At 45.4% G+C, this 27,462-nt stretch overlaps 2 protein-coding genes and 2 non-coding genes across 4 annotated transcripts; 3 read left to right on the top strand and 1 right to left on the bottom strand.

Annotated features, from left to right (window-relative positions):
- The first annotated feature begins 35 nt into the window (after nucleotides 1–35).
- TCP1 (t-complex 1) lies at nucleotides 36–11,176 on the top strand. Its single transcript, XM_043592686.1, has 12 exons — nucleotides 36–428; nucleotides 1,271–1,356; nucleotides 1,556–1,684; nucleotides 3,169–3,266; nucleotides 3,642–3,752; nucleotides 4,289–4,470; nucleotides 4,855–4,981; nucleotides 8,689–8,864; nucleotides 9,231–9,354; nucleotides 9,661–9,853; nucleotides 10,217–10,380; nucleotides 10,872–11,176. The coding sequence occupies exons 1-12, from the start codon at nucleotides 365–367 to the stop codon at nucleotides 11,086–11,088; spliced, it is 1,671 nt and encodes a 556-aa protein (XP_043448621.1). The 5' UTR covers nucleotides 36–364; the 3' UTR covers nucleotides 11,089–11,176.
- On the top strand, nucleotides 3,418–3,557 carry LOC122490707. The gene has a single exon (XR_006299240.1). It is a non-coding gene; the product is annotated as a small nucleolar RNA SNORA29 (small nucleolar RNA).
- Nucleotides 9,413–9,544, top strand: LOC122490705. The gene has a single exon (XR_006299238.1). It is a non-coding gene; the product is annotated as a small nucleolar RNA SNORA20 (small nucleolar RNA).
- Nucleotides 11,082–27,302, bottom strand: ACAT2 (acetyl-CoA acetyltransferase 2). Its single transcript, XM_043592687.1, has 9 exons — nucleotides 27,164–27,302; nucleotides 26,427–26,561; nucleotides 23,131–23,312; nucleotides 21,572–21,689; nucleotides 14,492–14,635; nucleotides 13,518–13,640; nucleotides 12,785–12,939; nucleotides 12,109–12,219; nucleotides 11,082–11,481 (listed from the first exon to the last, which is right to left on the bottom strand). The coding sequence occupies exons 1-9, from the start codon at nucleotides 27,216–27,218 to the stop codon at nucleotides 11,311–11,313; spliced, it is 1,194 nt and encodes a 397-aa protein (XP_043448622.1). The 5' UTR covers nucleotides 27,219–27,302; the 3' UTR covers nucleotides 11,082–11,310.
- Nucleotides 27,303–27,462: the final 160 nt, after the last annotated feature.

The following is a 27,462-nucleotide window of genomic DNA, read 5'->3' as shown; positions in this document are numbered from 1 at the left end:
TCTGGGGGACGTGGGGGAGAATCTTCAGCCGAGCACCTCCTTCCTCCCCAAGTCCCAGAGCCCGACTTCCGTTCTCCTGCGTTCGCGCCCTTCTCATTCGCCCTCTAATTGGGTGAAAATGCTGAGCCCGCCCTCTCCAGCTCCTCACTTCCGGGTCTTTCGCACTTTTCGCTCCCCTCCATCCCTTCCCGCCCTGCCCCGCGGCCGGGCCGGGGGAGCGGTGTTCCCAGCAGTCTCCGCGGCCTCGCTCAGGCCCGTTCCACGCCGTAGCCGCCACCGCTCTTGTGGACGCCACCGGGCGTAGGGACCCGTACGCTGGTTCCCTGCGGTGAGGGTGAAACTCGACGTGCACGCCGCCGCGAAGATGGAGGGGCCTTTATCCGTGTTCGGAGACCGCAGCACCGGGGAGGCGATCCGCTCCCAGAACGGTAAGGGAGAACAAGGCCCGCCGTGGGCCCGGCCCCATCCCGGCCCTCCCTATTAGAGCCAGGGCTGCGGGTTTTGCGCTTTCCTCTTCTGTACCAGTAAAGGGCCCGGTCCGGTCTCGGCGGGGCGGGGCGGGGCGGCGGCGCCCTCTATTCCCGTAGGGGAGGATTTCCGAAACAGCCAGCACGTTTTGGAGAACTGCCCCCGCTGCGTGTGGTTGGCAGTGGATGCCCAGGCCCGGGAGTTGAGAAGCGCTCCCCAGCCTGGAAAACCAGCCGCCCGCATTGACACGTGCTGGTCACGCCCCACGTCCCCTTTGGTCCGGGTGCCCTGCGCCTTGTATGTTCGATTCTAACCAGGAGGAGCGTGGCTCTCAATCTTTGGACCTCGTTTTTGGGCTATTAAGCCGAAAACGCTAGCTTTAACTGCTGGTTGTACTGATGAGCAAATGGCCACAGTCCAGCAAATGGGCCACTGTACCCCACTGGTTATTTTCTGCAGTACATGTCAGGTGCCCGGATGTCCAGATCCTAACCTTATCCACCTATCGCCGGCAGGTTTTTACAGTAAAATTGGTTGACGAAATCTCAGTTGAACGTTAGCATAAGTGATACTGAAAGTGAGGTTATTGTAGCAAACGAGGGATTAAGACATTGGTTGCTGTTTAGTTGAGAGCGTGGACACTTTTGAAATCAGGGATGTTTGCCGATCTTAACCATTTAAGTAATTTGGATAGATTGGTAGATTTGGAAAATCCAGAGGCTGTTGGGTGTCACCTTCTTTAGGCTGAAATGGTTGTCATTTGGAGCAGTGGGTTTAAAAAAATTTTTTTTTATTTCTACAGTTATGGCAGCAGCTTCTATTGCCAATATTGTAAAAAGTTCTCTTGGTCCAGTTGGCTTGGATAAAATGTTGGTGGATGATATTGGTGTAAGTACACTTACGTGTTGTGTGTTACTCTAAAGAGAAATGATGGTTCTTCACTATTAATGTGAATTCTCTGCTTTTATCATAATCCTGGTATTGGAAGGTGCAGCAAAAGTGATAATAGGGGTTTGTGTTCATTTAGAGGCTGTCCTGTGTCTGCAAGTGATTGTGTTGTCTCTTTTCTTTCCTGCAAATTTCTTAGGATGTAACCATTACTAATGATGGTGCAACCATCCTGAAGTTACTGGAGGTCGAACATCCAGCAGCTAAAGTTCTTTGTGAGCTGGCTGATCTGCAAGACAAAGAAGTGGGAGATGGAACCACCTCCGTGGTAGGTAGTTGGTTACCTGGTAGGTGGCTAGAGACTAGTTGTTCTCCTAGAATGGACTTTCACAAACTGAAGCTATGAGTAAGTCAAGGGGGAGAAAATTTACTTTGCTTCTGGGATAGACAGAATTCAAAAACCAGTGCGTGTAGTTTGTACAAAGGAGAGAAACTTAAGAGATAATACAGTCCACTCGGTTTAAATGTAGATTTTCAGGGGCGTCCGGGTAGCTCAGTCAGTTAAGCGTCAGACTCTTGATCTCACGGTTCTTGAGATCCCAGCCCACATCCTGCTCTGTGCTGACAGTATGGAGCCTGCTTGGGATTCTCTGTCCCTCTCTCTGCCCACCCCACTTGCACTTTCTCTCTCTCTCAAAATAAATAATGTAAAAGCAAGTGTGGGTTTTCACAAGTTTCCTGAGTTTTTCAGCCACAACAGTATTTATACATATACACAAGGGTTTTGTTTTTTTAATAGTTTCATTAAAAGGTCTTATGTTTTCGCCACCTGAAACTTAAAAGTTCCTAGAACTTTCTCTTTATAATTATCTAAGGAAGAAATGTTACTGGGTTTAAGAAAAAAAGTTTGCATTTTGAATTTCATGGGTTCAAAATGGGAGCGTGAAAAAGTAAATGTGATCAGTAACAATACAAATTTCTGGAAGATCATCCAGCACGCTGATGTGGTGTGTTGTGTAGTGTAGAAACAGGATTTAGTGAGGAACAAATAATAATTCACTGTAAAGAGGCAGGCCAGTGGTTTGTGGGGAAAATCTTTGTATTTCTAGATTAAACGTTAACTCATGAAAGAATGGGATCTATCTCTTCTGAAATAATGAGAATAGTTTTTGTCTAAATAACTTTACTATGATTTTAAAAACAAAGTGATAATTTTCCTAGAAGAAGCAGACAGAATTTTTGGTTTTGTAATATCTTTAGAAGAATGATTTAAAAAAATTTTTTTTTAATGTTTGTTTCTGAGAGAGGTACAGAGACACAGTGTGAGCAAGGGAGGGGTAGAGAGAGGGAGACAAAGAATCTGAAGCAATCTCCAGGTTCCCAGCTGTCAACACAGAGCCCGGTGCAGGACTCGAACTCACAAACTGAGATCACGACCTGACCCGAAGTTGGACGCTCAACCGACTGATTGAGTTACCCCTAGAAGAATGATTTTTAAGATCGACCAAGTAATAGTCTAAAATAATAGACATCATTTGAATAGTCACACTCTTCACTTGGCTTCTGTTGAGCACTTCCTCTTTAAAGGTAACAGATGTGCAGTTCTCTACCATTGTGTGGCCTGGCTCCTATTTGCTTTGGCCATCTGCATGTAAATAAAACACTGTGTATAGCTCTCTTTTCTCCAGGTTTCCAATAACCAGTTATTCATCATCGTCACCATTTAACACTAGCTGATCGTTGTTGCAGTGTTGTTTTTACATAGGCGCGTGTTGTCAGGCTCCGTCAGAGCAATGAATCTTTTCTCAACAGGTTATTATTGCAGCAGAACTTCTTAAAAATGCCGATGAACTAGTCAAACAGAAGATTCATCCCACGTCAGTTATTAGTGGCTATCGACTTGCTTGCAAGTAAGATTGTGGTCAGGGAAGATTTTACATTATCTGATGTTATTTGTAAAAAGTCTGTGTTCTGTAAATGTTATTAATGACTAAATTTATTTTGAAAAAGTCACATTTTAGTAGTGATATTTGAGTAAGAAACAGGGCTAGTATTTTTTTTTTTCCCATTTGACTACCACATTTTCTCCCAATAATAGATTTTGGTGGCTATGCTTATGGGATAGATAAAAATTGCCGTGATCTGACGAGGGAGGACTTACTTGTGTCCTCCTCCTGTATGAAATGGCTGAACAAAAAATTGGTCCCCGTGACGTTTTGCCATTGTGAGAAAACAAAGTTTGAGTAGTGAATTTATAAATGTCTTTTCCTACACACTTCAAACAGGGAAGCTGTGCGATACATCAGTGAAAACCTAATTATTAACACAGATGAACTCGGAAGAGATTGCCTGATCAATGCTGCTAAGACATCGATGTCTTCCAAAATCATCGGAATGTATCCTTGTGATGGTTCGATAAAGTTGAGGCTTTCTAAAGAGTAAGATCTTGTTTTTGTGCCGGGTGATACTGTATTGAAATTGTCTGCTTCCTTCCTTGCTTTCCTAGGGGGAAAGTCAATAGTGTATAATAGTAATAGGAATTGCAGGTAGTAATAAATGGTATTTTGACAGCATAATTAATGTTTTGTTTTTTTGAGGAAATGGTTAAAAGGAAGTGCATTTGAATTACCCTGGTTTTGGGGCGCCTGGGTGGCTCAGTTGGTTAAGCGTCCGACTTCAGCTCAGGTCACGATCTCGTGGTATATGAGTTCGAGCCCGGCATTGGGCTCTGTGCTGACTGCTCAGAGCCTGGAGCCTGTTTCGGATTCTGTGTCTCCCTCTCTCTGACCCTCCCCCGTTCGTGCTCTGTCTCTCTCTGTCTCAAAAATAAATAAACGTTAAAAAAAAAGGTTTTTTTAAAAGAATTACCCTGGTTTTTGTGAGCACCCATTATCCATTCTGTGTCTCTTGTTCTCCTTAACTGTTGGCTGAGAAATGGTGATTTCTTCGCGAATATGGTAGTAGATGCTGTGCTTGCAGTTAAATACACAGATGTGAGGGGCCAGCCTCGCTATCCTGTCAATTCTGTTAATATCCTGAAAGCGCACGGGAGGAGTCAGACGGAGAGTCTGCTCATCAGTGGCTACGCACTCAACTGTGTGGTGGGATCGCAGGGTAAGCCTCAGGATTTGGTACTAAGGGTCAAAATTTGCCGTCCATGGAATACATACCATACCTCCTTAGGGGAGCGCTCCACGACTTGCACTTAACAGTTCTTCAGTAAAGCCCAAGGGCAGAGGAAATTGTAGATCACTTTTTCAGTTTCGCTTGTGTAACTTAAGCTCATAAAGCTTGGGAAAAACGCAAGTTAAAGACCACGTAAAGGCCGTAAAAGTTTGTTTCTATGGTTAGATGTTATAAAATCTAAATTTTTGTCTTTGTAGATAACATAATCTAATATTTCTTGTTATTTTTTAATCAGGCTTTAAGAATACCCATATTTTATAAAACGTGACGTCGTTACAGTTCACAGTTATTTAATGTTATGTTCAATTGCAGGCATGCCCAAGAGAATAGTGAACGCAAAGATTGCTTGCCTTGACTTCAGTCTACAGAAGACAAAAATGAAGCTTGGTGTACAGGTGGTTATTACAGACCCTGAAAAACTGGACCAGATTAGACAGAGGTATGTTCAGAGATTATTTTTGACCTTTGAAAGCGGTGTCTGGAAATGATACTTCCGTTAGAGCCGGTGACAAGTAAAAAAGGATCCTAAGGAGTGGTGACATCTCCTAGATAACAGCAAGTAATCAATCAGTTGCCAGGTAGCAGAGGATGGTGATTATGCAGCTGGAGTTTTTAAAATGTGGTGTCTCAGAGGACTAGAAAAGTTAGGATTTAAAAAAGTTGTTTTTAATGTGTTATTTTTGAGCGGAGGGGAGGGGCAGAGAAAGAGGGAGACACAGACTCCGAAGCAGGCTTTAAGCTCTGAGCTGTCCGCACAGACCCTGATGTGGAGCTTGAACTCACAAACCTGAGCTGAACTCAACAATCTATGAAATCATGGCCTGAGCCAAAGATGGACGCTCAACCGAATGAGCCACCCAGACGCCCCCAAGATTTAGGATTTTTGACCAGAGTCAAACTTGCTGGAAGGCTAGAAAATGTGGTGATCTGGTGTTTTAAGATAGACCCGGGGTGATAGAACTTCAACGAAACCTTGTAGAACGTCGGTTTTAGGAGTGACTAATGTTACAGACCTGCCAAGGAATGTACTTCCTCGAGTAGTAGAGTGTGCACTATGTGCCCCCTGTACGCCAGGCCCCAGGGGACGCTAACGCTGTTCCCGATTGGTTAACGCGCTCCAGAGCTAGACTCTGACCGCTACCCTGGATTTTGACTGCCTGCTTCCACTGGACTGTATCACTCACTCTTTTTTTTGTTGTTTGTTTTTAATGGTTGGTTGGTTGGTTGGTTAAAAAGGAAAAAAACAGTAACTGAACCAAGCTACAAGAAGTCTTTGCCAAAAGTCAGTCATGCTTTTTGCCTTTCAGATCTGCCTATGTATTTTTTTCTTCCTGTAAACAAAGTGTCCTTTCTTCTACCGGAGGCCAATCAGTCCCTCTAGGGTGACTGTTCTCAAGCTGCATATTCAGTTACTAATTCTGGTTCTTTTTAAAGTTTATTTGGAGGCAGAGTATGCTAGCAGGGGAAGGGCAGAGAGAGAATCTGCTGACAGCACAGAGCCCCACTTGGGGCTCGATCTCAGGAACCGTGAGATCATGACCTGAGCTGAAATCAAGAGTTGGATGCTGAACCGACTGAGCCACCCAGGCGCCCCTGTGTCTCATCTCCTTGGCAGCTGTGCCCTCCAGTGGAGGACCATTTGCTAAGGTCGCTAGTCGTCTCTAGTGTAAAATTCAGTAGACGCTTTCAACTCACTTGACCTTTCTCGAGCTGGTGACTACTTCCTTCTTGAAACACTGGGAGGTGGGAGGCAGCTCGGTGGTGCTGCCCCATCTTGTGTTTGTATGCGTGGGCAGCCCCGGGGTCTGCTCTGCTCTCCCCAGAATAAGCCCTCGTCATTCCTGTGACTGCGGGTATTCTTCCCGTGTTGGAGACTTCCAGAATGTGCTGCTCTGAGCTCCAGACACCTGTGAATGCTTCTTACACATCTCAGTATGTTTAAAACCGAACTTTGGGTGATACCCATAAATCTGCATTTTAGCGATGGGGACCCCTCAGGCAGAAAACTAGGAAATACCTTGGCTCTTTTTACCTAATGCCTTTCTCCCTTCTAATGTATCACCAAGACCCCTTGATTTCTGTCGTCAAATTAAATCTCAGATTCATCTACTTCCTATCTTCTTGCCCCTGTCGAGGGGCAGCTAAGCTGCTCCTCTGGGTTTCACTCTTGGCCCCTCCCAGGCAATTTTCCATACAGCAGCCACGGTCATCTCGTCATTTCCAAGGCAGAGCCTTTTGTAGGCTTCCCATCGCTCTGGGATAGGTTTTTTCCTGTCTTAGTATTTTTTTCCGCTGTGGTCCAGCCACAACTGGAAGAGTCCGTCAGACTCCCCTGCCGGCCCCTAGTAACGTTCTTCCGTCCGCTTATACTCTCTGCCTGCTTATTTTTTTTTAGCTCAGAGAACAGCTTGTTCTCTTTCCCTCCGAAGTGTGCTCTGCCATGAGTTCCTGTACTTGCTCTTCCCGCCTGTCAGCACAGTTTCTGTGTTTGTGGGACTTGGGCCAGAAGCTCTGAAGGCAGAGCCTGAAGGATATGCTTGGCTTCGCAGCCGCTGCCCATCCTGCAGCGTGTGGCCCAGAGCATTTGTCACGGTTTATAGACCGCTTTACCTTGGGGTTCGTCTTGGTCTTATTTTTAAAAAAGCCCTTTGAATGACAAGTGAAATAGTTTTAATAATCTATAACATGTTGACTTTTTCAAATCTGTGTCCCTTCCCCATAGCTTGCTTGTGATTTCTGTCCTGTGCCCTCCTCCTGGCAGCTTCGCCTGATTAACACGGGGGCTTTGGACGCATCTTTTGAAAACCAGACTCTACTTTCTCGTCCTGCCCCATAACCTGTTAGTTTTTGTTTTATGCCGGGAGTCACTGGCTGAACCTCCCTGTCACCAAGCCATAAACTGGGACTTCTCTGTTCAGAACATCTGTTCGCATCAGATACGCTCCTGTGCCTCCAGTTACTGCTTCCTCGCCTCACTCCTCTATCTTTCCAGTGCGGTGCCCACGTTGACATCGGGGCATCCTTTTGAAAACACGGATAATACTCTTACTTAAAAACGTTAAACTTCTTGGGGTGCCTGGCCGGCTCGGTCAGTAGAGCATGTGACTCTTGATCTCGGGGCTGTGAGTTTAAACCCCACTTTGTGTGTGGAGTCTACTTAAATAAAAATAAATAAATTGGGGTGCTTGGGTAGCACAGTCAGTTGAGCGTCCAACACTTGATTTCAGTTCAGGTCACGATCCCAGGGCTGTGGGATGGAGCTGTGTTGGGCACCACACAGAGCGTGGAACCTGCTTAAGATTCTCTCCCTCCCTCTGCCCCTCTCCCCCACTCGTGCATACTTTCTAAATTCATTATTAAAAATAAATAAAAATATTAAATTTCTTAACGGGCCCGAGACACTTTAACATCTAACTCTACAAAACGTTCATTTTCTGTTCCTACTAGTCGTTTTGTTTCTAATTTAAAAAAAAAAAACAAAACTTTTTTTTAAGTTTGTTCTTTTTTTTTTTTTTTTTTAATTTTTTTCTTAATGTTTATTTATTTTTTTTGAGACCGAGAGAGACAGAGTATGAATGGGGGAGGGTCAGAGAGAGAGGGAGACACAGAATCCGAAACAGGCTCCAGCCTCCGAGCTGTTGGCACAGAGCCCGACGCAGGACTCGAACTCACGGACCACGAGGTCACGACCTGAGCCAGAGTTGGACGCTCAACCGACTGAGCCACCCAGGCGCCCCTGTTCCTACTAGTCATTTCTACTCTGGACTCCTCTTGACTCCAGACCTTCATGCTTTCCTTGCCTCACCTGGCAGGCTGTATGTTGCTTCCCAATCATCTCTGCATTCCGTGGTAGCTAATGCTTTTCCAGGGTATGGTTGACAGTGTTTCCCTGCCAGATCCTTAAAGGCAGGGATGCCATTCCTTGGTTCTCAGGAACTCACATTGGGGTGGGGGAGAACTAAGTGGTAATTTTAATTTCTTGGACTTTTCTGTAAGTTGATTTAAATTTTGGTCACAGAAGGGAAAGAGTGTTTGATGTAATTTAATCTGCAGTTATTTTATGTGAAGTATTTAATGGAAATTGGAACTAGATTAACTACACAGAAGATAACTTTGGGTTATTACCCAAATACTTCATCTCTGTAGAGAATCTGATATCACCAAGGAGCGGATCCAGAAGATCCTGGCAACTGGTGCCAACGTTATTCTAACCACTGGTGGAATTGACGACATGTGTCTGAAGTATTTTGTGGAGACAGGTGCTATGGCAGTTCGAAGAGTTTTAAAAAGGGACCTGAAACGCATCGCTAAAGCTTCTGGAGGTAAGTCCTCTGCTCGCTCCCAGCTGCGGCGCGTCACGTTACCGTATATGAGACCGTGTCTCTTTACGTTGGAATGTTATCACTAAGCAGTTTCAGAAGCAGTGGTTTTTTTACATCTTACTCCTTTAATGCCTTATGCTACAAATACGTCTCATAGAGCCATTTTCCACGTTACTGGAAAAGCTCTTTAACTTACTGAATGTGTTGACCTCAGAAGGTCATGGTTCCGTGTTAGGCTGAAAGGACAGTGGTTTATCTGATGCCTGTCTATACGTTGCTCTTATCATAAATGTTTCTGAATTTGGGACAGCATATGAAAGTGTTCATGGGAAAAGTGTTTACAGATCTTTGTCATCATCTTCATAGCGACTATCTTGTCAACCCTGGCCAATTTGGAAGGAGAAGAAACTTTCGAAGCTTCAATGTTGGGACAAGCAGAAGAGGTGGTACAGGAGAGAATTTGTGATGACGAACTGATCTTGATCAAAAAGTAAGAGCTGTTTTCTCAGTCGAGCTGCACGGGTTTTATTAGTAAGGGAACGGATCGCCTTCCCATTGATTTGCTGCTCTAGTCTTTCAGTGATCAGAGCAGTTATACGCGTGGGAGAGAACAATAGTAGGCCGTGCGCTACCACGAGATGGAGTAACCATTTCATCTCTTCTGCGCGGTCCAGACACTGCCTCTGTGTCTGGGTGAACCACGTGAGCAGGATTTCCAGTCGAGGTGCTTACGGTGGGTTTCTTTGTAGACGTCTATGAAAATATATTAAGAATTTCACTTTACTTTTTTAAATAGCACTAAGGCTCGTACGTCTGCATCAGTTATCTTACGTGGGGCGAATGATTTCATGTGCGATGAGATGGAGCGCTCTTTACACGATGCTCTTTGTGTGGTGAAGAGAGTCTTGGAGTCCAAATCTGTGGTTCCTGGCGGAGGTGCTGTAGAAGCGGCGCTTTCCATATACCTCGAAAACTACGCAACCAGCATGGTGAGAACACCTAGAATTGTGCTTTCTTTTCAAGAAGGGCAGGGCGGGGCACCATCTTTGGCTTTTTGTGGATGTACCTTCCCTGATGGGGCCCCTGGGTGGCTTGGTCCGTGGAGCGTCGGCATGTAGATTTTAGCTCAGGTCACGATCTCCCGACTTGTGGAAACGAGCGCTGCCTCGGGCTCTGTGTTGACTCCCGAAGCCGAAGCCGGCTTGGGGTTCTTCTCTCACTCGCTCTGCCCCTCCCCAGGTAGCGCACGCTTTCTCTTTTAAAATAAGATAAACGTTCAAAAGTACACATACTCTTCTCCGTCCTCTGCTGCCGCCGTGGGTTTTAAGACCCTTCGCTGTCTTTCTTCTCAGGGGTCTCGGGAGCAGCTTGCTATTGCGGAGTTTGCAAGGTCTCTTCTTGTTATTCCTAACACACTGGCCGTGAATGCTGCCCAAGACTCCACAGATCTGGTTGCAAAGTTAAGAGCTTTCCATAATGAGGCTCAAGTCAACCCAGAACGCAAAAATCTAAAATGGTAAGCATACAATTTCCCTTTTTCACGGTCATCTTGTGTATCGTGTATGGCACTTTAGCTTTGTTTTAAACTGATAAAAGATGATGACTGGTGATTAGCATTGGTGTATTTTAGTTAGCAGCTCAGAGTCCCAGCCTCTCCCTGCTTCTCTGGACAGTCACTACACCTGCACAAAGGTCCCACAGAGGCCAGGGGATTATTTTTGGGTCATCCGTATCTTCTTGAGGAGCCCCTGTTTAAGATACTGAATGATGTTGGGAGCCGTATCTATCTAAGCTTTTCTATGACTCGGTACTTACTTTGTTACTTACAGTCAACTACTGTAGTCTTAAGGGATCTATCCTGAGGTCCCTACATTTCCCAAGATTAACATTTGAATGGCGAAGCCATTCATCTCTTAAAGAGATGAGATGGGATAGGTGTGCATTATGTAAGAAATCACTTAATGGTTTTTTGGTTGGTTTTTTTTTTGTTTTTTGTTTTTTTTGCAGGATTGGTCTTGATTTGGTCAATGGTAAACCCCGAGACAACAAACAAGCGGGAGTATTTGAACCAACCATAGTGAAAGTTAAGAGTTTGAAATTTGCAACAGAAGCTGCAATTACCATTCTTCGAATTGATGATCTTATCAAATTACACCCGGAAAGCAAAGATGATAAGCATGGAGGTTATGAAGATGCCGTTCACTCGGGAGCCCTTGATGACTGATCTCATTTCTCTTTTATTTATAACAATGTTAGACGCAGTTATCTTGTATCTTGAGTATTACACATTAATAAAAATAACAAGCTGTCAAGCCTTGGGTTCTTACGAAAGATGGTTTCCATCCTCACTTTGGTCCTCTGATGTCACATATTACAATTTAGTACCTTGTTAGCTTAAGAAGAGATGAGGTTTCAGTTTAGTTTCGGCATGATTCATTAAGCAATTTCATCCTCTCTGAACACACATTGCTATTCCCATCCCACCCCCAATGCATAGGGCAGCCACACCACGATGTCCACCCTTTCGCTCCATTGTGTGTAACAGGGTAACAAGAATCCGACAGCCAGATGCTCCAAGAGGGTGGCCCAAGGCTATCGCCCCTCCTTGAATGTTGACCTAAGGGGGGGAAAATATATACCGTTATTCTGTGGACATAGGGTAAAAAGTTTTGTGGGGTTTTTTTAATAGTTATTTAGAACATGTGTGAGGTGGGGAGGGGCCAAGAGGGAGAGAGAAACCCAAGCAGGCTGGGTGTGGAGCCTGACTCCGGGCTTGATCCCACAACCGTGATTTCATGACCTGAGCCCAAATCAAGTCTGAGACTTAACCTACTGAAACCACCCAGGTGCCCCAGGGCTAAAAATCGTAAATTATCTTTACCCTTTTAACATTACACCAGTAAACTATCCTTTCAAATTCCACTTTCATTTTTACTGTTTAGGTATACTGTTTATACCCCTGTGACATCCACCCTACCTCACTAGTTTAGAAGAGTCAATGCTCTGTTGGTGTTAGAAGTAAACTAACACAGTCCAGGGTTTTTGCCTCGGGAAGCAGTAAAAGAACTCCCCAGCCCTAGCAGGCACTTACCCAGGATCCACCCACAAGTTAGTTATTGGCCGGTTGGCCAATACCAGGGATACTGTGGAACAACTATGCGTGGGTTTTGCTGTTTGCAATCTTCAAATTGCATTGTGAGAGTTCACTTGTGAGCTATCCCCACGACTGCTTGCTCGGGTTTACCTTCTCTGGGTTTAATCCAAGTTCTTTAACTACTGCAACAGACAGGGCTGCAAAGGCTTCATTGATTTCAAATATGTCCACATCCTCCAGTGACCAACCTGCTTTTGCAACCTGAAGGAAAGATGAATGGAACAGAGGTCTGAACACTCAGGTGGAGCCTTCATTGTAGATACTCAAAAGAATAGACTGATACTGAAGGATCTCTTCTGGGATGTTCCAGCAGGGGCCTAGTGGTACCACATTTTGCCTCGGTGACACCAGTTCCAAAACATGAAGGATCATACATCCCTTGGAGATTCTAAAGTTAAAGTTTTGAAGCAGTAACGGGTTACACGTAGGTGACATGATCTAAGGGATTATCAGTTACGCCTAAAAGGCATATGACCCAAATGTTCTCGGTTGCTCTTTGTGGTGGGAAAGTGGACTAAAGGTAGAGCTGCAGGAATATGCTCGCATAAGGCTAGGGAGGAATTCCATTAAAGGGAAGATGAGATCTGATAAGAATAAAAAGGAAAACAAAACCAGGCTCGATCTTGACATTTTGGAGTGGAGAGGATCTGAGCCAAGGTTTACAGAGGACAGAGGAACAGAATTACAGGGTGTTGGTCTGGTCCCAAAGAGGTTCGTTCAACCAACAAAGCAAAGGACAGGTGCTAACATTCAGAACTAGACTCACAGCTTGCTTTATCGCCGGAATTGGTCCTGTCCCCATAATGGAAGGCTCCACACCTACTTGTGACCAGGAAACTATCTGTGCTAAAGGTGTAAGCCCTCGACTGTCGGCCTCTGACTTCTTCATAAGAACCACAGCGGCAGCACCATCATTTATTCCTGTAAAATATGAAAGTCTGGAGTTTTAAGATGCTCATTGAGTTACATGCCTGTGTCTACTTTCTCACACGTGAAGACATGTGTTAAATTATTCTTAATACATCTTGGCAAATTCATTGGCTGTAATTCCTATTTACAATGTAATTGGAAATGGTAAGTTTGGTAATATGAATATGACATAATTGACCACAGAATGTTCTAACTGAGGAAAGCTGGGGGAGGGGAGGGTAAGAAAAGAAATGGAAGAAATAGTCTTCATTTCACGGGAGGTACTGGGAGTTGCTGGTTTTGGAAAAGCACAGAGGTAGTAGATAAATTCTGGGGTTCCCTAATTTGCTTTTTCGCCTGTGTCTAGTGAGGATGTCAGGGAGTCAAATCCATTCTTTCACATATACATTAAGTCAAAAATGTAAACACTTAGTAATGATCAAATACAGAGAAACTACATTTTCCCTTAGAGCAACTAAAGGTTTTAGGATCATTTGTATACAAAAAAATAATTGAAACGAAGAAGGCATTAAGTTGGTGGGGCCTAGCAGAAGATGGTTTTCTCCCAACTGCCCTTTGGCAAATCTGACCTGAAGCATTAGCTGGGGTGACTGTTCCTGTCCCATCTTTGAGAAAGTAAGGCTTCAAGTTAGATATGGCTTCTATGTTGGTCCCATGGCGAGGAAACTCATCTGTTTTCACTTCAGTAAGACCTGAACAAGGAAAATCAATTCCCCAAGATTACCACAGAGATGGCAGTTGGCGTGCTAGGAATGGTGGAGTCCCGAGACATGATGCATGAAGATTCATACTTGGAAGGAAGGCTCATCAAAAATACTTTTATTCCAAGAGGAAAGTACACACTAATAAAAAAGTGTGTGTTCGAACATTTTGTAAGCACTGTCCTCATGAGACATTTTGAGTGTTTTCCATATGCACGGCCCTTTCTGAGGAGGGCAGTTCCTTGTGCGAAAAGTTAAGGTGTGGGCGTAGGACTTGTCTGGTTACAACCGCCTGGACCCGGGAGCATCAAAGCTATGAGGCTTGGACATAAGTGACGTCAGTTATGGGGAACGGAACAGTTACCAGTAATAGCCCCTTGACTAGAGCACGCCATAGTAGATAATAGCAAAGTGACCCAAAAAGATCCACCCTCAAGATGTATGATATGTAAACAAAAACATACAGGAAATAACGAATGTTCACTTCCGAGGAGAATTAGCCTGTAGGGACAAAAGGTCAGCTGTTGCCTTCTAATAACCATGAGCCAACGCTCCAGCTTCTCACATGAAACCAGCTGTATCTACAGAACAGTGTGGACACTCTGGGACCGAGAGGGTCCAGTGCTAACACAGCTGCCTATGTTCTTAACCCTTCCACACCCCATAAACATGCCTCCCCCCGCCGCCCAGCCCCGCCATCTAAGACGTATCCAAGATCAATCTTTTCTTTGCAACCTGAAAGACACAATTTATAAACACGCCTATATATTATTTTGTGGAGTATTACTCTTACCTATAAATAGGCATGCTGCTGTTTAAACCATTATGATCCAGATACTCACCTTTTCTAGAAGACACAAAAACTGGTATAATCTCTTTGTCAAAATAGCCAGCTTTCTGTGCACTCTCTGTCCTGTTCTGGGACAAAACTGCAAACTTGTCCTGATCTTCTCTACTCACTTGCCATTTTTTGGCTACATTTTCAGCTGTGAAAGAAAAAAATAATAATAAAGCAAAAGAAACATTTTCAGGAACTGGCTCTCGGTAGCTCAAGTTTTTCACATGTAAACAAGCACGGAGCGCCTAGTACAAGCAGACTCACCGATGGGCTGCGACAGTGTTCTGTGGCCATCTTGCCTCACAGTGGCAATGAATTTGGAAATGTTGCAGTAAATCTTAGAAGCCATTTTCTTTGTTCCCGTCCTTCTCTCTTTTCCCTTCTATATAATTTTAAACTTTCAGAAATTTCCTTTATGCCGATTCACCAACTGTTTTATATTTTTTTTTGCCCCACTTACTTTATCATTCTCTCTGAACCATTTGAGAAAAATGTATAATCCTGCCTCTTTATCCCTCAATTTTAATTTCCCTGTATATTTCCCCCAAATGGCCATTTTCTTACATAAACACAGTTATCAAGATCAGGAAATTTAACACTGATACAATACTATGATCTAATTCGTGGTCCAGATTCAAGTTTCACCTATTGTCCCAATGATGTCCTCTGTAGCTAAATTTAGATGCTCAGTTCAGGGATCACACACTGTGTTACACTTAATAGTGAAACAGCTCCTCAGTTTCTTTTTATTTGAAATAGTTCCTCATACTATCTTCGTGTTTCTTAACCTGGATTTTTTGAAGAGCAGAGGCCAGTTCTTTTATCGAACGTCTTCCAATTTAGGTTTGATGTTTCCTCAAGATTAGATTAAGATTTTGCAGAAAAGCAGGCATACCACGGACATGATCTCAGTGAATCTTATCAGGATGCCTGTGGTATTAGTTCACCTCAGGTGCCGTTAGCTTTCATCACTTGGTTCAAGCCTCTCTACACGGTCAAGTTACTACTTTTCCGTTTATAACTTATCAGTAATTTATGGGAAGTTAGTTTGAGGTTGCGAAAAAATACTTCTTCCTCATCAAATTTCACCTGCTACTTTTCGCATTCATGATTTTCCAACTCCAACCTTCCTTGTGTACATGTTAACTGGTGTTTTCCTTCCCTCCATGTATCATGCTGACATCAGTATGAACTCAAATATTTTTCCTTCATTTAGTAAGTTACATAACCCGTAACTACCATTATTTATTCTGATGTTCAAATTGTTCAAGATTCGGACAGTGGGCATCCTCTAAGCTGGTTCCTGAGCCCTTCTGACATGTCCCCGTGTGCTCTAAGCACTTCTTCATTTTTTGTTTTTTGGTAGTTTTATGGTTTTACTAACACAAATACAATGTGCACATAAGCTGTGTATTCATTTTCTTTGCTGTGCAGCCCGGCATTGGAACTGAGGACTCTGGTGGCCAGTAGGACTGCTCTTTCCACAGTGGCTCTGCGGTTCTTGGAGGAGACACTGTGAGCAGTCTCTGCACAGTAAGATTTGTTGCACATCAAGCAGCACCTCAAGCTCCTTGATCTTGTGGCCTAGGAACATCCAGAAGCCAATGGGCAGCATGTGCTTTGTTTTCTTGTTGCTGCCGTAACCAATTCTGGGCATGAACATTCGGCCCTTGAATCTTCTGAGCACCCCATTGTCATTGCCTCTGGGTTTCTACCAGTCGCACTTAATTTTAACATACTAGTTTAACTGGTACCAGATGAACTCCTTGGTCACATTCCTGGGTTTCACCAGAGATCTGAAGGCAGCCATGATGCCAAGTAGGGCGCTGCCACCTCCGCAGACAGCGCCAGAGAAAAACTTTATTTTTTTTTTAGCACTTTTGTCCTACCGTGGACACTTCTCAAAGGAACCTTAGTTCCTTAGTTCTCCTTAGTGGAGAAGGCATTTAGAAATAAAGATCCGGGTGTTAGGACTGCTCACTATTACTGGCATGTCATTGTTCCTGTGCCGGTTCATTAGGAACTTACATACACATACGATTTGCAAATGTATACACACTCATGGTGATACCTTGCATTCTCTGAGTGTAACCTAACACCACCAGCGCACGCTTCGCCCTTTCCCTTCGTGGACTCCCTCCTACAATAGTGAGAAGCCTGGCTCCCATTATCCTCAATATAATCACTCATTTGCTCAAATCTAGAATATACACAAGGTGGTTTCAGAACTTGCTATCCCACACTACTGGGGAGAAAGCAAACCCAATAACTAGAACTCGATATTTGTTTACAGTTCTTTTTTCTTTGATTAGGTAAAACTTACACAGAGTGAAATACACAAATCTGAAGTGTACAGTTCAACGAGTTTTGACAAATGCAGGCAACCATATCTCCTGAATATGTAATATTTCCATCACCCCAGAGAGCTCTCACATGCCTCTTACCCATCTCCCCCTCCTTGAAGCAAGTAATATTCTGATTTCTGTCACCATAAATGCAACTCAGTGTCTGTTCTCAGCATTGTCATATTGTTGAGGTTATTGCTGTTTGTTCCTTCTTACTGCTGAGTGGTTGTTATGCATTCTCCTGTTGATGGATACCTGAACCATTTCTAGGTCTTGGCTCTTATGAATAAAGCTGCTATGAACTTCTTTGTGCAAAGCTTTTAGTGATCGATGTTTTCGTGTGTCTTTAGTAAAGAAACTGCCAAATTTTTTCCAAAGTAGTTGTACCACTTAATGGCTGCAATGTATCAGAGTTCTAGTTGCTTCACATACTTGCCAATATCTAGTCATTTTAATCTTCATCATTCTGGGGGTGTAGAACAGCATCTTATTGTGGTTTTAATTTGCATTCCCTGAAGCAATGATGAATACTTTTTTGCACTGACTGGCCATTCATCTATCTTCCTTTGTGAAATTTGTGCCTAATCTTTAGCTCATTTTTCTTTCTTTAAATGTTATTTATTTATTTTGAGAGAGAGAGAGAGAGAGAGAGAGAGAGAGAGAGCAGGGGAGGAGCAGAGAGAGAGAGAGAGAGAGAATCCCAAGCAGGTTCCGCACTGTCAGCACAGAGCGCCATGTGGGGCTTGAACCCACAAACCATGAGATCATGACCCAAGCTGAAATCAAGAGTTGGAAGCTTAACCGACTGAGCCACCCAGGCGCCCCTTTAGCTCATTTTTCAATTGGTTGTCTTTTTATTATTATTATAGGAATTCTTATATGTATCATGAATATTTTCTAATTGGTGACTTACTTTCTTAATAGTGCCTTCAGTGATGGTAAGTTTTAATTTTTGAAATCTAATTTATCTACTTTATCTTCTAAGTTTATTGCCTCCTGAGTCTTGTCTTACCCCCAGGTTTACAAGCTATTCTATGTTGACTTCTTTGGTTTTTATCTTTAGATCCGTGATTCATCTCAAATGAGTATCTGTATACAGTGTGAGGTAGGAGCTGAGGGTCATCTTTTCCCAGTTGCTTGTGGACCCTCTTATTCCCGCACCACTCACTGTAAAGGTTTTCCTTTCCCCACTTCATCACACTGGAACCTTTGTTGAAATGTACCACGAGTCTGGGTCAGAGACAGAATCTTAAGCAGGTTCCATGCTCAGTGTGGAACCCGACATGGGGCACAATCCCACGACCCTGGGATTGTGACCCGAGCCAAAATCAAGAGTCAGATGCTTAACTAACTGAGCCACTCAAGGGCCCCAATTTCTGTATTTTTATCCTTTCTTTTTTGGTAGTTTTACTAGCTTGCCGAAATGCAACTCTTTGTCTTTCTTGGTGTTCGAATGTTGTTTCTCACAAAATTTGGGAAATTTTCACCTATTGTTTCTTCAGTAATGTTTCTGCCTCCATTGTCTTTCTTCCAAGATTCCTATTCCATGCATGTGAGTCCAGTTTACTTTGTTCCACAGATCCCTGAGGCTCTATTCATTCTTTTCTCAATCTTTCTCTCTGTGTTCTTCAGGTTGTATGTATTACTCTATCCTTAAATTCGCTGACCCTCTCTTCCGTCTCCAGTTTTTCATTAGGCTATCCGGTGGGTTTCTCATTTCAGAGTGTGGGCTTCACAGTTCTAATTTTCATCTACTTCTTTGTGCGTATTTTCCCTTCTACTGCTAAGGTTTCCCTTACATGTTCCTCAGTCGTGTTTTCCTTTATGCCCGTAAACCCGGGTAAAACAGCACCTTTAAAATCCTTGTCTGCTGATTCCAGTATCTGTCATTGTAGGGATCAGATTCTATTGACCGTTTTTTCTACTGTTATGGGCTAACATTTTCCTATTTCTGTGAATGCCCAGAAATTTCTTATTGCACGCTGGACATTACAGTCGCTATACTGTTGAACATGTGCATTTTATGATCTTTAAGCAAGGGTAATAAGTATCATTCCCATTAACATGCTGGCAGATCATACGGATCCTTTTGAAGCTTGATTTTTAAGCTTATTAGTTTGGGTCTAGAGTAGTCCTTACTCTGGGGCTAGAGCCCTACCCTAAACTTTGACCTTTCTGAGATGTCAAGGGAGTGGCCAGGGGATTCAGTAAAGTTTCTGCTCTGGCTGGTCCGAACTCCTGAGTCTCCCAGTTCACAACTCTCTAGCAGCTGTTTCCAGCAGGTGTTGCCCTGCACACATACATCTGAGTATTTGACCAAAGTGTTGAGGAGACCCTTATGGAGACTTCCGGGGCTCCTTTTCTAGCTCCCTTCTCTCTAGTACTCTGCCCCACAAAATCTAGCCATCTCAGCAGCACCAAACTCTGACCTCTGCCTCCCTAGTCCAGTGGCTACTATTCCTCCAGGCAGAAAGTCAGGGATAGTGGGGTTTTCCCTTCTTTCAAGAATCTCAGTCTTGTGACAGACTGCAGCCAAAGTAGAGGTGGCACTGGTGTGGGCATTGGCACCACGGCTGGCTGCAGGGTGGGTGAGTCCCCTGCTCTCGTCTAGGGGAGCCCTAGAGCAGCCCTTCAGGGAGAGGACCCCAGAGGCAGGGCAAGAAACTGCCTTGGGGAGAAAGCAAGGTGCTCCTGGTAACCCACCCCTCCCTCGTCACAGGATCACGCAGGGCAGAAAGAAGGTGCCACGATGCCCTGACAGGAATCTTCAAAAATCCATCTGAACTATTTGGGATGATGCCCAAACTCGGGATCTATCACCTTCCCTGGTCAGTGCTAGCCAAGTTCCCGACGGGGGCACACTGAGAGCATTCGGCAGGCCATGCCTCTAAGACATGCCTCAATCTTGATCTACTGTGAAGGCTCGGTGTGGATCTGAGAGCTCCGGATCCTGGTCCATACCAAGTTGGTAGAGCCATTCCAAGCCCAGGTGAACTTCCTTCCTGTACCTTGTCTTTGGGGAACTCAAGCACCAGAGGGAGAGGAACAACATGTTCCTCTACATAAATCTAGAAGGGAGGGTTTCCCCAGGCTGAGGGAGGAAAGAGCTGACAGGCATCAGATGAAGGCTCCATGGGGAAGGCCCCTGGTGCTGCCCTGTGTGGAAGGAATACATCTACCCCTGTTAGAACAAGCCATCAGGGAGTGGTACCAGCAAGGAAGGGACAACAGCCAGTAGGAAATGGCAGTTCCTGGCAACTGCCCCTAGCTCCCACCCACTGCTGGGGCCGACCGCACTGGAAATGCCTGAGCCACTGTGGACAAGATGCAGGACCTTTCCCAGAGTGACAGCATTTATCTAAAGCTGGAGAGAAGGGGGAGGATTTGTTTCCAAACAATTTGGATTGTTCCCAACACCATCCCTGCCAGGAGCTTGCAAGAGGCTAAGGTGTGGAGCAATGGGGGCTGAGCCCCAAGTGGTAATACAGAAGGTTCTGGAAGGTCCTCATGAAAAAAGGCCCAAATTAGGAGGACAAAAGAAGAATCTCAGTCTTACATGATTGTTGGCTAATATTTGAAAACAGTTGCTTGATATGTTTTGACCAGTTTTCTGTTTGTCTATATTAGGAGGTCTAGTCTTTACTAATGCCTACATCATGGCCTGAGACTTTTTCTTTTTTTTTTTTTTTTTTAAGCAAAAGAAATTTATTTTACATAATTCTGGAGAATAGAAGGCCAAGATGAAGATGTTGACAGGTTTGTTTTCTCCTGAGGCCTCTCTCCTTGGCCACTTTCTCACTGTATCCTCACATGGTCTTTCTTCTATGCTCCCATCTCTAGTATTTCTTCCTCTTCTTATAAGGATGCCAGTTTGACTGGATTAGGGACCACGCTAAAGGCCTTATTTTAACTTGATTACTCCTTAAAAGGCCCCAACTCCCAAACACAGTCACATTCTGAGGTCCTGGGGTTAGGGCTTCAACATATGAGTTTTGGAAGGTCACAATTCAGCCCAGAACACCTCAGACAAGGCTTGACAGCCTCTGGTGATGTTGACACAGCTGGAATATCACACTTGGAGAAATTCCGGTCTGGACACTATGATAACACCCTGTTAGGGAACACAGCCTCCAGCAGTCTGGCCACACTCTCCAGCCTTCCCCGCGGCCGCCCTCGCTTGCAGTGACAAGATGCCTCAGCTTCTCTCTGCTCCCCACGTCTCCACGCCCCTCCCTCCTTGCCTTTATACACACTGTGCCCTCTGCTTAGAATCTTGCTCTTTCCCCCACTTTCTCATGACTCAAGACAGCAGTTCTGTTGACCTTCCAGTTGCCTGGCCAGTAAACCTGAACCGCAGACGCCTAATGAAAACCAGGTCATATGGTGCAAAGAGTGCGGTGTGAGGTGCCAGGAGTACCTGCTCACCTCTGATACCACCTCTGCCACAAAACCACCGTTTGGGGCCCTGGTCTGTTCATACGGTGAAATGGGAGGTTGATCAGAGCTCTGAAGTCCCACCCACCTGTAACATCCCGCCATAATCAAGGAGTCACAGAGGAGAGACAGGCTATTTCCTCAGTTGGGCTCACCCGAGTGGAACTAGCCCTGCCATCAGTGATACAAAATGATGAGGACATGGTCCCTGACCTTAAAGAGGAAAGCACCTGCAGAGCTGACTATGACATGACCTTTTGGACACCTTTTTACAGTTAGTCTGTCTTCAGCTGTGTCTGCCTTACCCGTAATGCCCATATGGTAGTTGTGAAATGCATCGGTAAGCCCGTCACAGAGTATGCTGTCCATCAGTGGCATTTCCCCCATCTTGACTCCTGCCCTCAAATGAACCAAGTGAGGAGCCTGGAAACAAGAAATACAAGTGGACTTAGGATTGGCTGTAACTAGTCCTCTCCTTAGGATCCCACTCAAAAGTATCCAGTGGCTCCCCGGTCTTCGCCTAGTCCCCCCGGTGATCCTTCTCCCCAGTCGGCCCATCCTCCTCCCACCCAGGGCTTGAAGACCCCTGAAATCAGCACACAATTCTATCCTACCCACTCTTGAGAAGCTGTTACTCTTCTACCTACCTATTTCCATTCACCACCAAATCTATCCATTCTGTGTTCTATGTCCTTAAAAACTCCATTTAGTCTTTCCGAAGAGGCAACTAGTTATCTGGGGTTTTTTTTAAATTTTTTTTTTAATGTTTATTTATTTCTGAGACAGAGAGAGACAGAGCATGAGTGGGGAAGGGGCAGAGAGAGAGGGAGACACAGAATCCAAAGCAGACAACTAGTTATCTGTTAAATGAGGAGCTAATCTAACGGCATAAGTGATCACGCTGTGTGTTACTCATTTTGATACAAGACATAATGCCTACGGTCAGAACAATCAGGAGGCCTAATTAATGGGGAGAGCTTTCTGGGTGTGGGTCCTCTTAACTCCTACCAACTCAATAGCAGCTAAAATAGAATGGAAAAACTTGGAGTCAGAAAATTGATATTTGAATCCTGGCTCTGGGCCTCAGTTTCCTGACCTGTGGATTGGGAATGATACCATCTACCCTATAAGGGCTGTTGTGACTATATGTATAAAAGCTACAAACCTCGTAAAGTACTACACAGATATTAGCAGGGTCCCCTCGGAATCACTCTGATCATGTTCACTACCTTCAACTTACCTCCTCCTGGGCTGATTTGGCCCTGTCTAGGGGATCCCCAGGTCAGACCCTGAACTGCCTGTAGGAAGCTGGTGATATACTTTTTTCTTTTCACTCCCATGCCAATTTGAGGGATGGGCCTTGGGGAAAGAAATTCTGCCGAGCAAACCTATTTGAGAAGGGTACCACTCAGTGGTCCTCTTTTCCACATTCGATGTCTCCAAACGGTCAACAAAATTTAGTCCCTTGGTCCCTGGGGTCCTTCTTGTCAAGCACAGGACAATAAGTGCAAACATCTGTTTGTTACGTTTCCATACAATGAGAAAGAAATTTAAGACCAAGGATATCAGCCAACTAATGTAACAGGTTAAATTTGGGACACATTTTATGCTTTGGTAACATTTTAGAAAAAAAAAAGAAAATGAATTCTGTTCCAATCACACTGGTTGACAGGATTTTTCTACAACCTGCATTTCTCCCCCAGCTTGGAAGAATAATTAACATCCACTTAGGAATCAAGGTTGAATCCAGTTTTACTTTGTTTACTGTTTGGTCTCAGCTCTGCTATGCATCAGGTTACTCTGCTATGGCAAAATGAGTTTATTAGTGAGAGGTCAGCAAGAGTTGTTTCTTCAGAGGCCTCACCTTGCTCATGCTTTCCATGCCTCCTGCAACCACAATATTAGAGTCTCCTGTCCCTATTGACTGGACTGCAAGGCATACGGCTTTGAGGCCTGACCCACAGACCATCTGGCAGCTCCATGCTGGAACAGAGTAAGGGATTCCTGCACCCATACTGGCTTGTCGAACGGGATTCTGCCCACAACCTGGAAGAGGGAACACAGAGACTTCTCAGCAATCAAAGAGAAACAAAATGTTTCACTGGGCTCCTGTCACTTCCCAGCCAAGCTGAAACAAGCCACGCTCCCAGCCAGACAGAAAAAGGCCTGTATACATTCTATCCTTGCCACAATCTAGCTCTTGAATATGAATTATCTTGTGCTGTTCTATATTTTAGGGATATAAGTTTCCTCTTCCACAAGGAAACGATTAATATCTTAAGAAGGAAACATTCTTCTTGATCTTTCAACAGGTCTGAATAAGCACACATTCCCTTATTTTTTTTAAAAAAGTTTATTTATTTGAGAGAGACAGAGACAGTGTGAGTGGGGGATGGGCAGGGGGAGGGAGAGAGAGAGAGAGAGAGAGAGAGAGAGAGAGAATGAATCCCAAGCAGGCTCTGCACTGTCGGCACAAAGCTGGAGTCAGGGCTCGATCTCACAAACCATGAGATCATGACCTGAGCCGAAATCAAGAGTCGGATGCTTAACCGACTGGGGAGCCACCCAGGTGCCCCAGCACACACTCCCTCATAAACACAGGGCAGAACTTGGGCATCATCCATGTTTCTAACTAGGGCCATGTGCTTCCATGATCATGGCTTCAAGACACCTGGCACAGTAAGAGGGTTACTTAAAGAGGAAAACCTCTGATAAGAAGTATTTCTTTCTTTGCTTGATATTCATCACACATGGTTAACTGGTTATGTAACAAGACATGTGCAAAATCAGAACTGACAAATACCCTTGCATAATTCAACTGTGGGAACTGTTCCTTCAGGGAACCGAAAGAAATACATCACATACATAAAGTAGCACAGAAGGGAATGGAGTTGAGGGGCGCCTGGGTGGCTCAGTCGGCTAAGCGTCTGACTTCAGCTCAGGTCACGATCTCGCAGTTCGTGGGTTCGAGCCCCGCGTCGGGCTCTGTGCTGACAGCTCAGAACCTGGGGCCTGTTTCAGATTCTGTGTCTCCCTCTCTCTCTGACCCTCCCCCGATCATGTTCTATCTCTCTCTGTCTCAAAATAAATAAACATTAAAAAAAAAAAAAAGGAAGGGAATGGAGTTGAAAGTTTCAAATATTCTCAGTACCCAGTGCCTATTACCAAAGGATCAATGTTTGTACAGTGGTCACTCTATTGCAAATTTCAGATAGACCCATACCTAGCACCTTTCCTCAGTGAGTTTATTGGAAAAAACTCGCCAATAGCTCATGGACAAAAATTTAGAGATTATATTCATCACAGTGCTCTTTCTCTGGGATTAGACTGGTAGCCTTGAAACTAAAAACATATATAGGAAAAATTGGTCAAATGACAGAATCAAAATACCTCTAAATTGAACTCAGCATACTAGTTAATAAAGAAGAAAATATTATTTGAAGCTCCTGCTTTTTAAGCTACAGTGAGTTACAAATGCATTTAAGTACATGATTCCTTCATAAAGATGTTATGTGTTTATCCATAACCTCCATCTTCAAGGTAAGAAATGAGCGCAGGGCGCCTGGGTGGCTCAGTCGGTTAAGTGTCCAACTTTGGCTCCGGTCATGATCTCGCAGTAAGTTTGAGCCCTGTGTCATGCTCTGTGCTGACAGCTCAGAACCTGCAGCCTGCTTTGGATCTTGTGTCTCCCTCTCTCTGCCCCTCCCCGCTCACGTTCTGTCTCTCAAAAATGAATAAAAACGTTAAAAAATGTAAAAAAAAAAAAAAAAAAAAAAGGTAAGAAATGAGTGCTAAACATAATTAATAGTCTAGCAGTTAGCAGAACGTGAGCTCCATGAGAATGAGGATTTCTATCTGATATGAACACTACTTATCCCTAGCTGAAAAAAAATAGTGCCCAGTGCACAGCAGGTGATCAGCTAAACGTTTTTATAGGGTTATGGAGGGTGTCTAGGCTTAAGAAGTAGGACAGATGAAGGTTCGAATGCTAGCTCCATCTGCAACTGTGCCTGTGGATAAGTGACTTGACCTTTCAAAATCTCATTCACTCATTTCGAAAATGGAGACAATACGATGCAACAGACTTACTGACGGGATTAAATAAAGCAATGAAAGCAGTAAGCACAGTGCTTTAAAGGCCCAACACTCAGCAGGCCCTTGATAAACATCGCTATTCTTTGTATTTTAATTTGCAAAGATACTATAGAAAAGAAGCGTGGAAGAGAGAACAGAGAAACCAACATGGAGTACCGTATGGCAACTGAATTAAGTCTGAATCGTGGGTCCGGGAAGGAAGGAGGATGTGGGCTGAAGGCTGCCAGTCTGAGAGTGTTACTCACCTATTTTAAAGCCCTTGGAGAGTCAAGGGAAAGTGGTAGGCCCGCAGGGACAATTTGACAAAGGAGAATTAGGAAGAGGAACTACAAAACTATAAAGTAAGAAACACCAAAAAAAAAAAAAAAAAAAAAAAAAAAAAGGGCCAGGTCTCAGACAGGGTAAGGACAAAGGACAAAAGTTGGCTGTAAGTGAGCATTACCAGTTACCGCTAGCGATAATTGGAATTTATGCTACCGAGTGAACATGAATCTGGTTATTAATAAGTAGGAATGGCCAGTGATCACCAGTCCGTAGACAGTGGGAACCAGAAGGGAGACAGGAGCACTCTGGTGACTCACCTATTCCCAGGGAGTGAGACGCCCCCGTGAGGAGCAGGAAGTGCAGCCTACCTGGCCAGCTTGGAAGGGAGCCCTTATCTTGGAAGGCAAGGCCCTTACCTCTGCCCTATCCCCAGCAGGTAGCACAGTGCGAGACACAAAGGAGGAATTCACGCTTTTGTACTGAATGTGTACATTTCTGGGGACTATGGAGGGCCGTGCATACTCTCGGATGCGTGAGGCTGGCCCTGGGTCTACAGCATGAAAAGGCAGTGGGGGGCGGTGGTCTAGTCTAGGCTCATCCGGACGCGCAGATGGAAGTCTAGGAGTGCTAAACTGGAAGGGGCTTGCCAGAGGGCCGACAGGAAGAACTCCCACAGCGGGAACGCCGTGGGCACACCTCTGGAGTGAAGAACTTCAGCTTCGGGAGCGGGGACGGGAGGATGTGTTGTTGATGGGTTGCTTCCAATAAACCTAACCTCAGCCGGGGTCTCTGAGGAGTTACCTGCTGTCAAAACGTGTCCAAAGATGACCTCTGACACCTCTTCGGGAGCCACAGCGGCCCTCTTCAGGACTTCTTTGATGACCGTTGAGCCCAGGTCGTGGACAGGGACGGTGGACAAGGCACCATTGAAGGAGCCTAGGGCAGAAGGGCAGGCGGGGGCGATGAGGAGGGCGTCCAGCGCGGCTCGTGAGGGTACAGAGCGGAGCGTGTGTGACTCTCACCCAGGCGAGACTCGCGCGGAACGCTGCCAGAGCATCGGGAAGCCGCGGACGCGCGGGAAGCCTGCGCATCCATTCCCCAAGCGCTGGCAGATGGGCGCGGCCCACGCTTCCCTAACAAAAGGGGGTCGACGGTCCCACGCGCCCCAGGGCTTTGAAATGTCCACAGCGCTAAGCGCGGGACGGCAATTCTCACTAAACCTCCATTCACCGCCGCGACCCTGCTCTGACCACCCGTCAACCCCGCCCCTGTGGCCACAGGGCTGACATGGCTCCTCCTGGAGCTGGCCAATCAGGGGGCTCGAGAGAGAGCGCCCACCCTCGCCATCCAATGGGAGAGTCAGGCGGCACGGTGGTTCTACCCGGGGACCCAATCAGAGCACGCGAAGAGGAGTGGGCATCACCTGGCGAGGACGGGGCGGGGCTGCCGGGTGGTCGGCCGGGAAGGGCGAGGTGCAAAGTCCAGGGTGTCCCAGGGGTCCCGGAGTCCCCGCGGCTTAGCCGCCGCCGGCCACTCACCTATAACGGTCCGCGCCGCCGAGACGATCACCACGGGGTCGGTACCTGCACTCATCCTGCCGCACCACAACCTCTCGTGCTGCTGAGGGCCCGGAGCTGCAGGCGAATGAGGCAAAGCCTTGCTCGGCCGCTGACAGGCCGCTCCAGGGGGCGGAGCCGCAGGCAGACCCGCCCACCGGTCCGCGGGCGCCAATGCGCAGGCGCGACGGCTGGCGCGCGGGAGGGCTAGGCCGCTGGGGACCCGGACAGCGGGCGGGACCGCGCGGGCCCTGGAGCCAGACACGCATCACCACCGCCTC

Source organism: Prionailurus bengalensis, chromosome B2 (genome assembly GCF_016509475.1).
Source record: "Prionailurus bengalensis isolate Pbe53 chromosome B2, Fcat_Pben_1.1_paternal_pri, whole genome shotgun sequence".
Classification (NCBI taxonomy): domain Eukaryota; kingdom Metazoa; phylum Chordata; class Mammalia; order Carnivora; family Felidae; genus Prionailurus; species Prionailurus bengalensis.
Note: the sequence above shows the minus strand (reverse complement) of the source record. Positions and strands in the feature narration are given on the sequence as shown.

Coding starts and splice junctions, on each gene's coding strand:
- TCP1 (XM_043592686.1), top strand. CDS start 365: ATGGAGGGGCCTTTATCCGTGTTCGGAGACCGCAGCACCGGGGAGGCG. Junction 4,982..8,688: donor CTGGACCAGATTAGACAGAG/GTATGTTCAGAG, acceptor TCATCTCTGTAG/AGAATCTGATATCACCAAGG. Junction 8,865..9,230: donor CATCGCTAAAGCTTCTGGAG/GTAAGTCCTCTG, acceptor TCATCTTCATAG/CGACTATCTTGTCAACCCTG.
- ACAT2 (XM_043592687.1), bottom strand. CDS start 27,218: ATGAGTGCAGGTACCGACCCCGTGGTGATCGTCTCGGCGGCGCGGACC. Junction 13,641..14,491: donor TTTTGTGTCTTCTAGAAAAG/GTGAGTATCTGG, acceptor TTCCTTGTTCAG/GTCTTACTGAAGTGAAAACA. Junction 12,220..12,784: donor TTCCGGCGATAAAGCAAGCT/GTGAGTCTAGTT, acceptor TCTTTCCTTCAG/GTTGCAAAAGCAGGTTGGTC.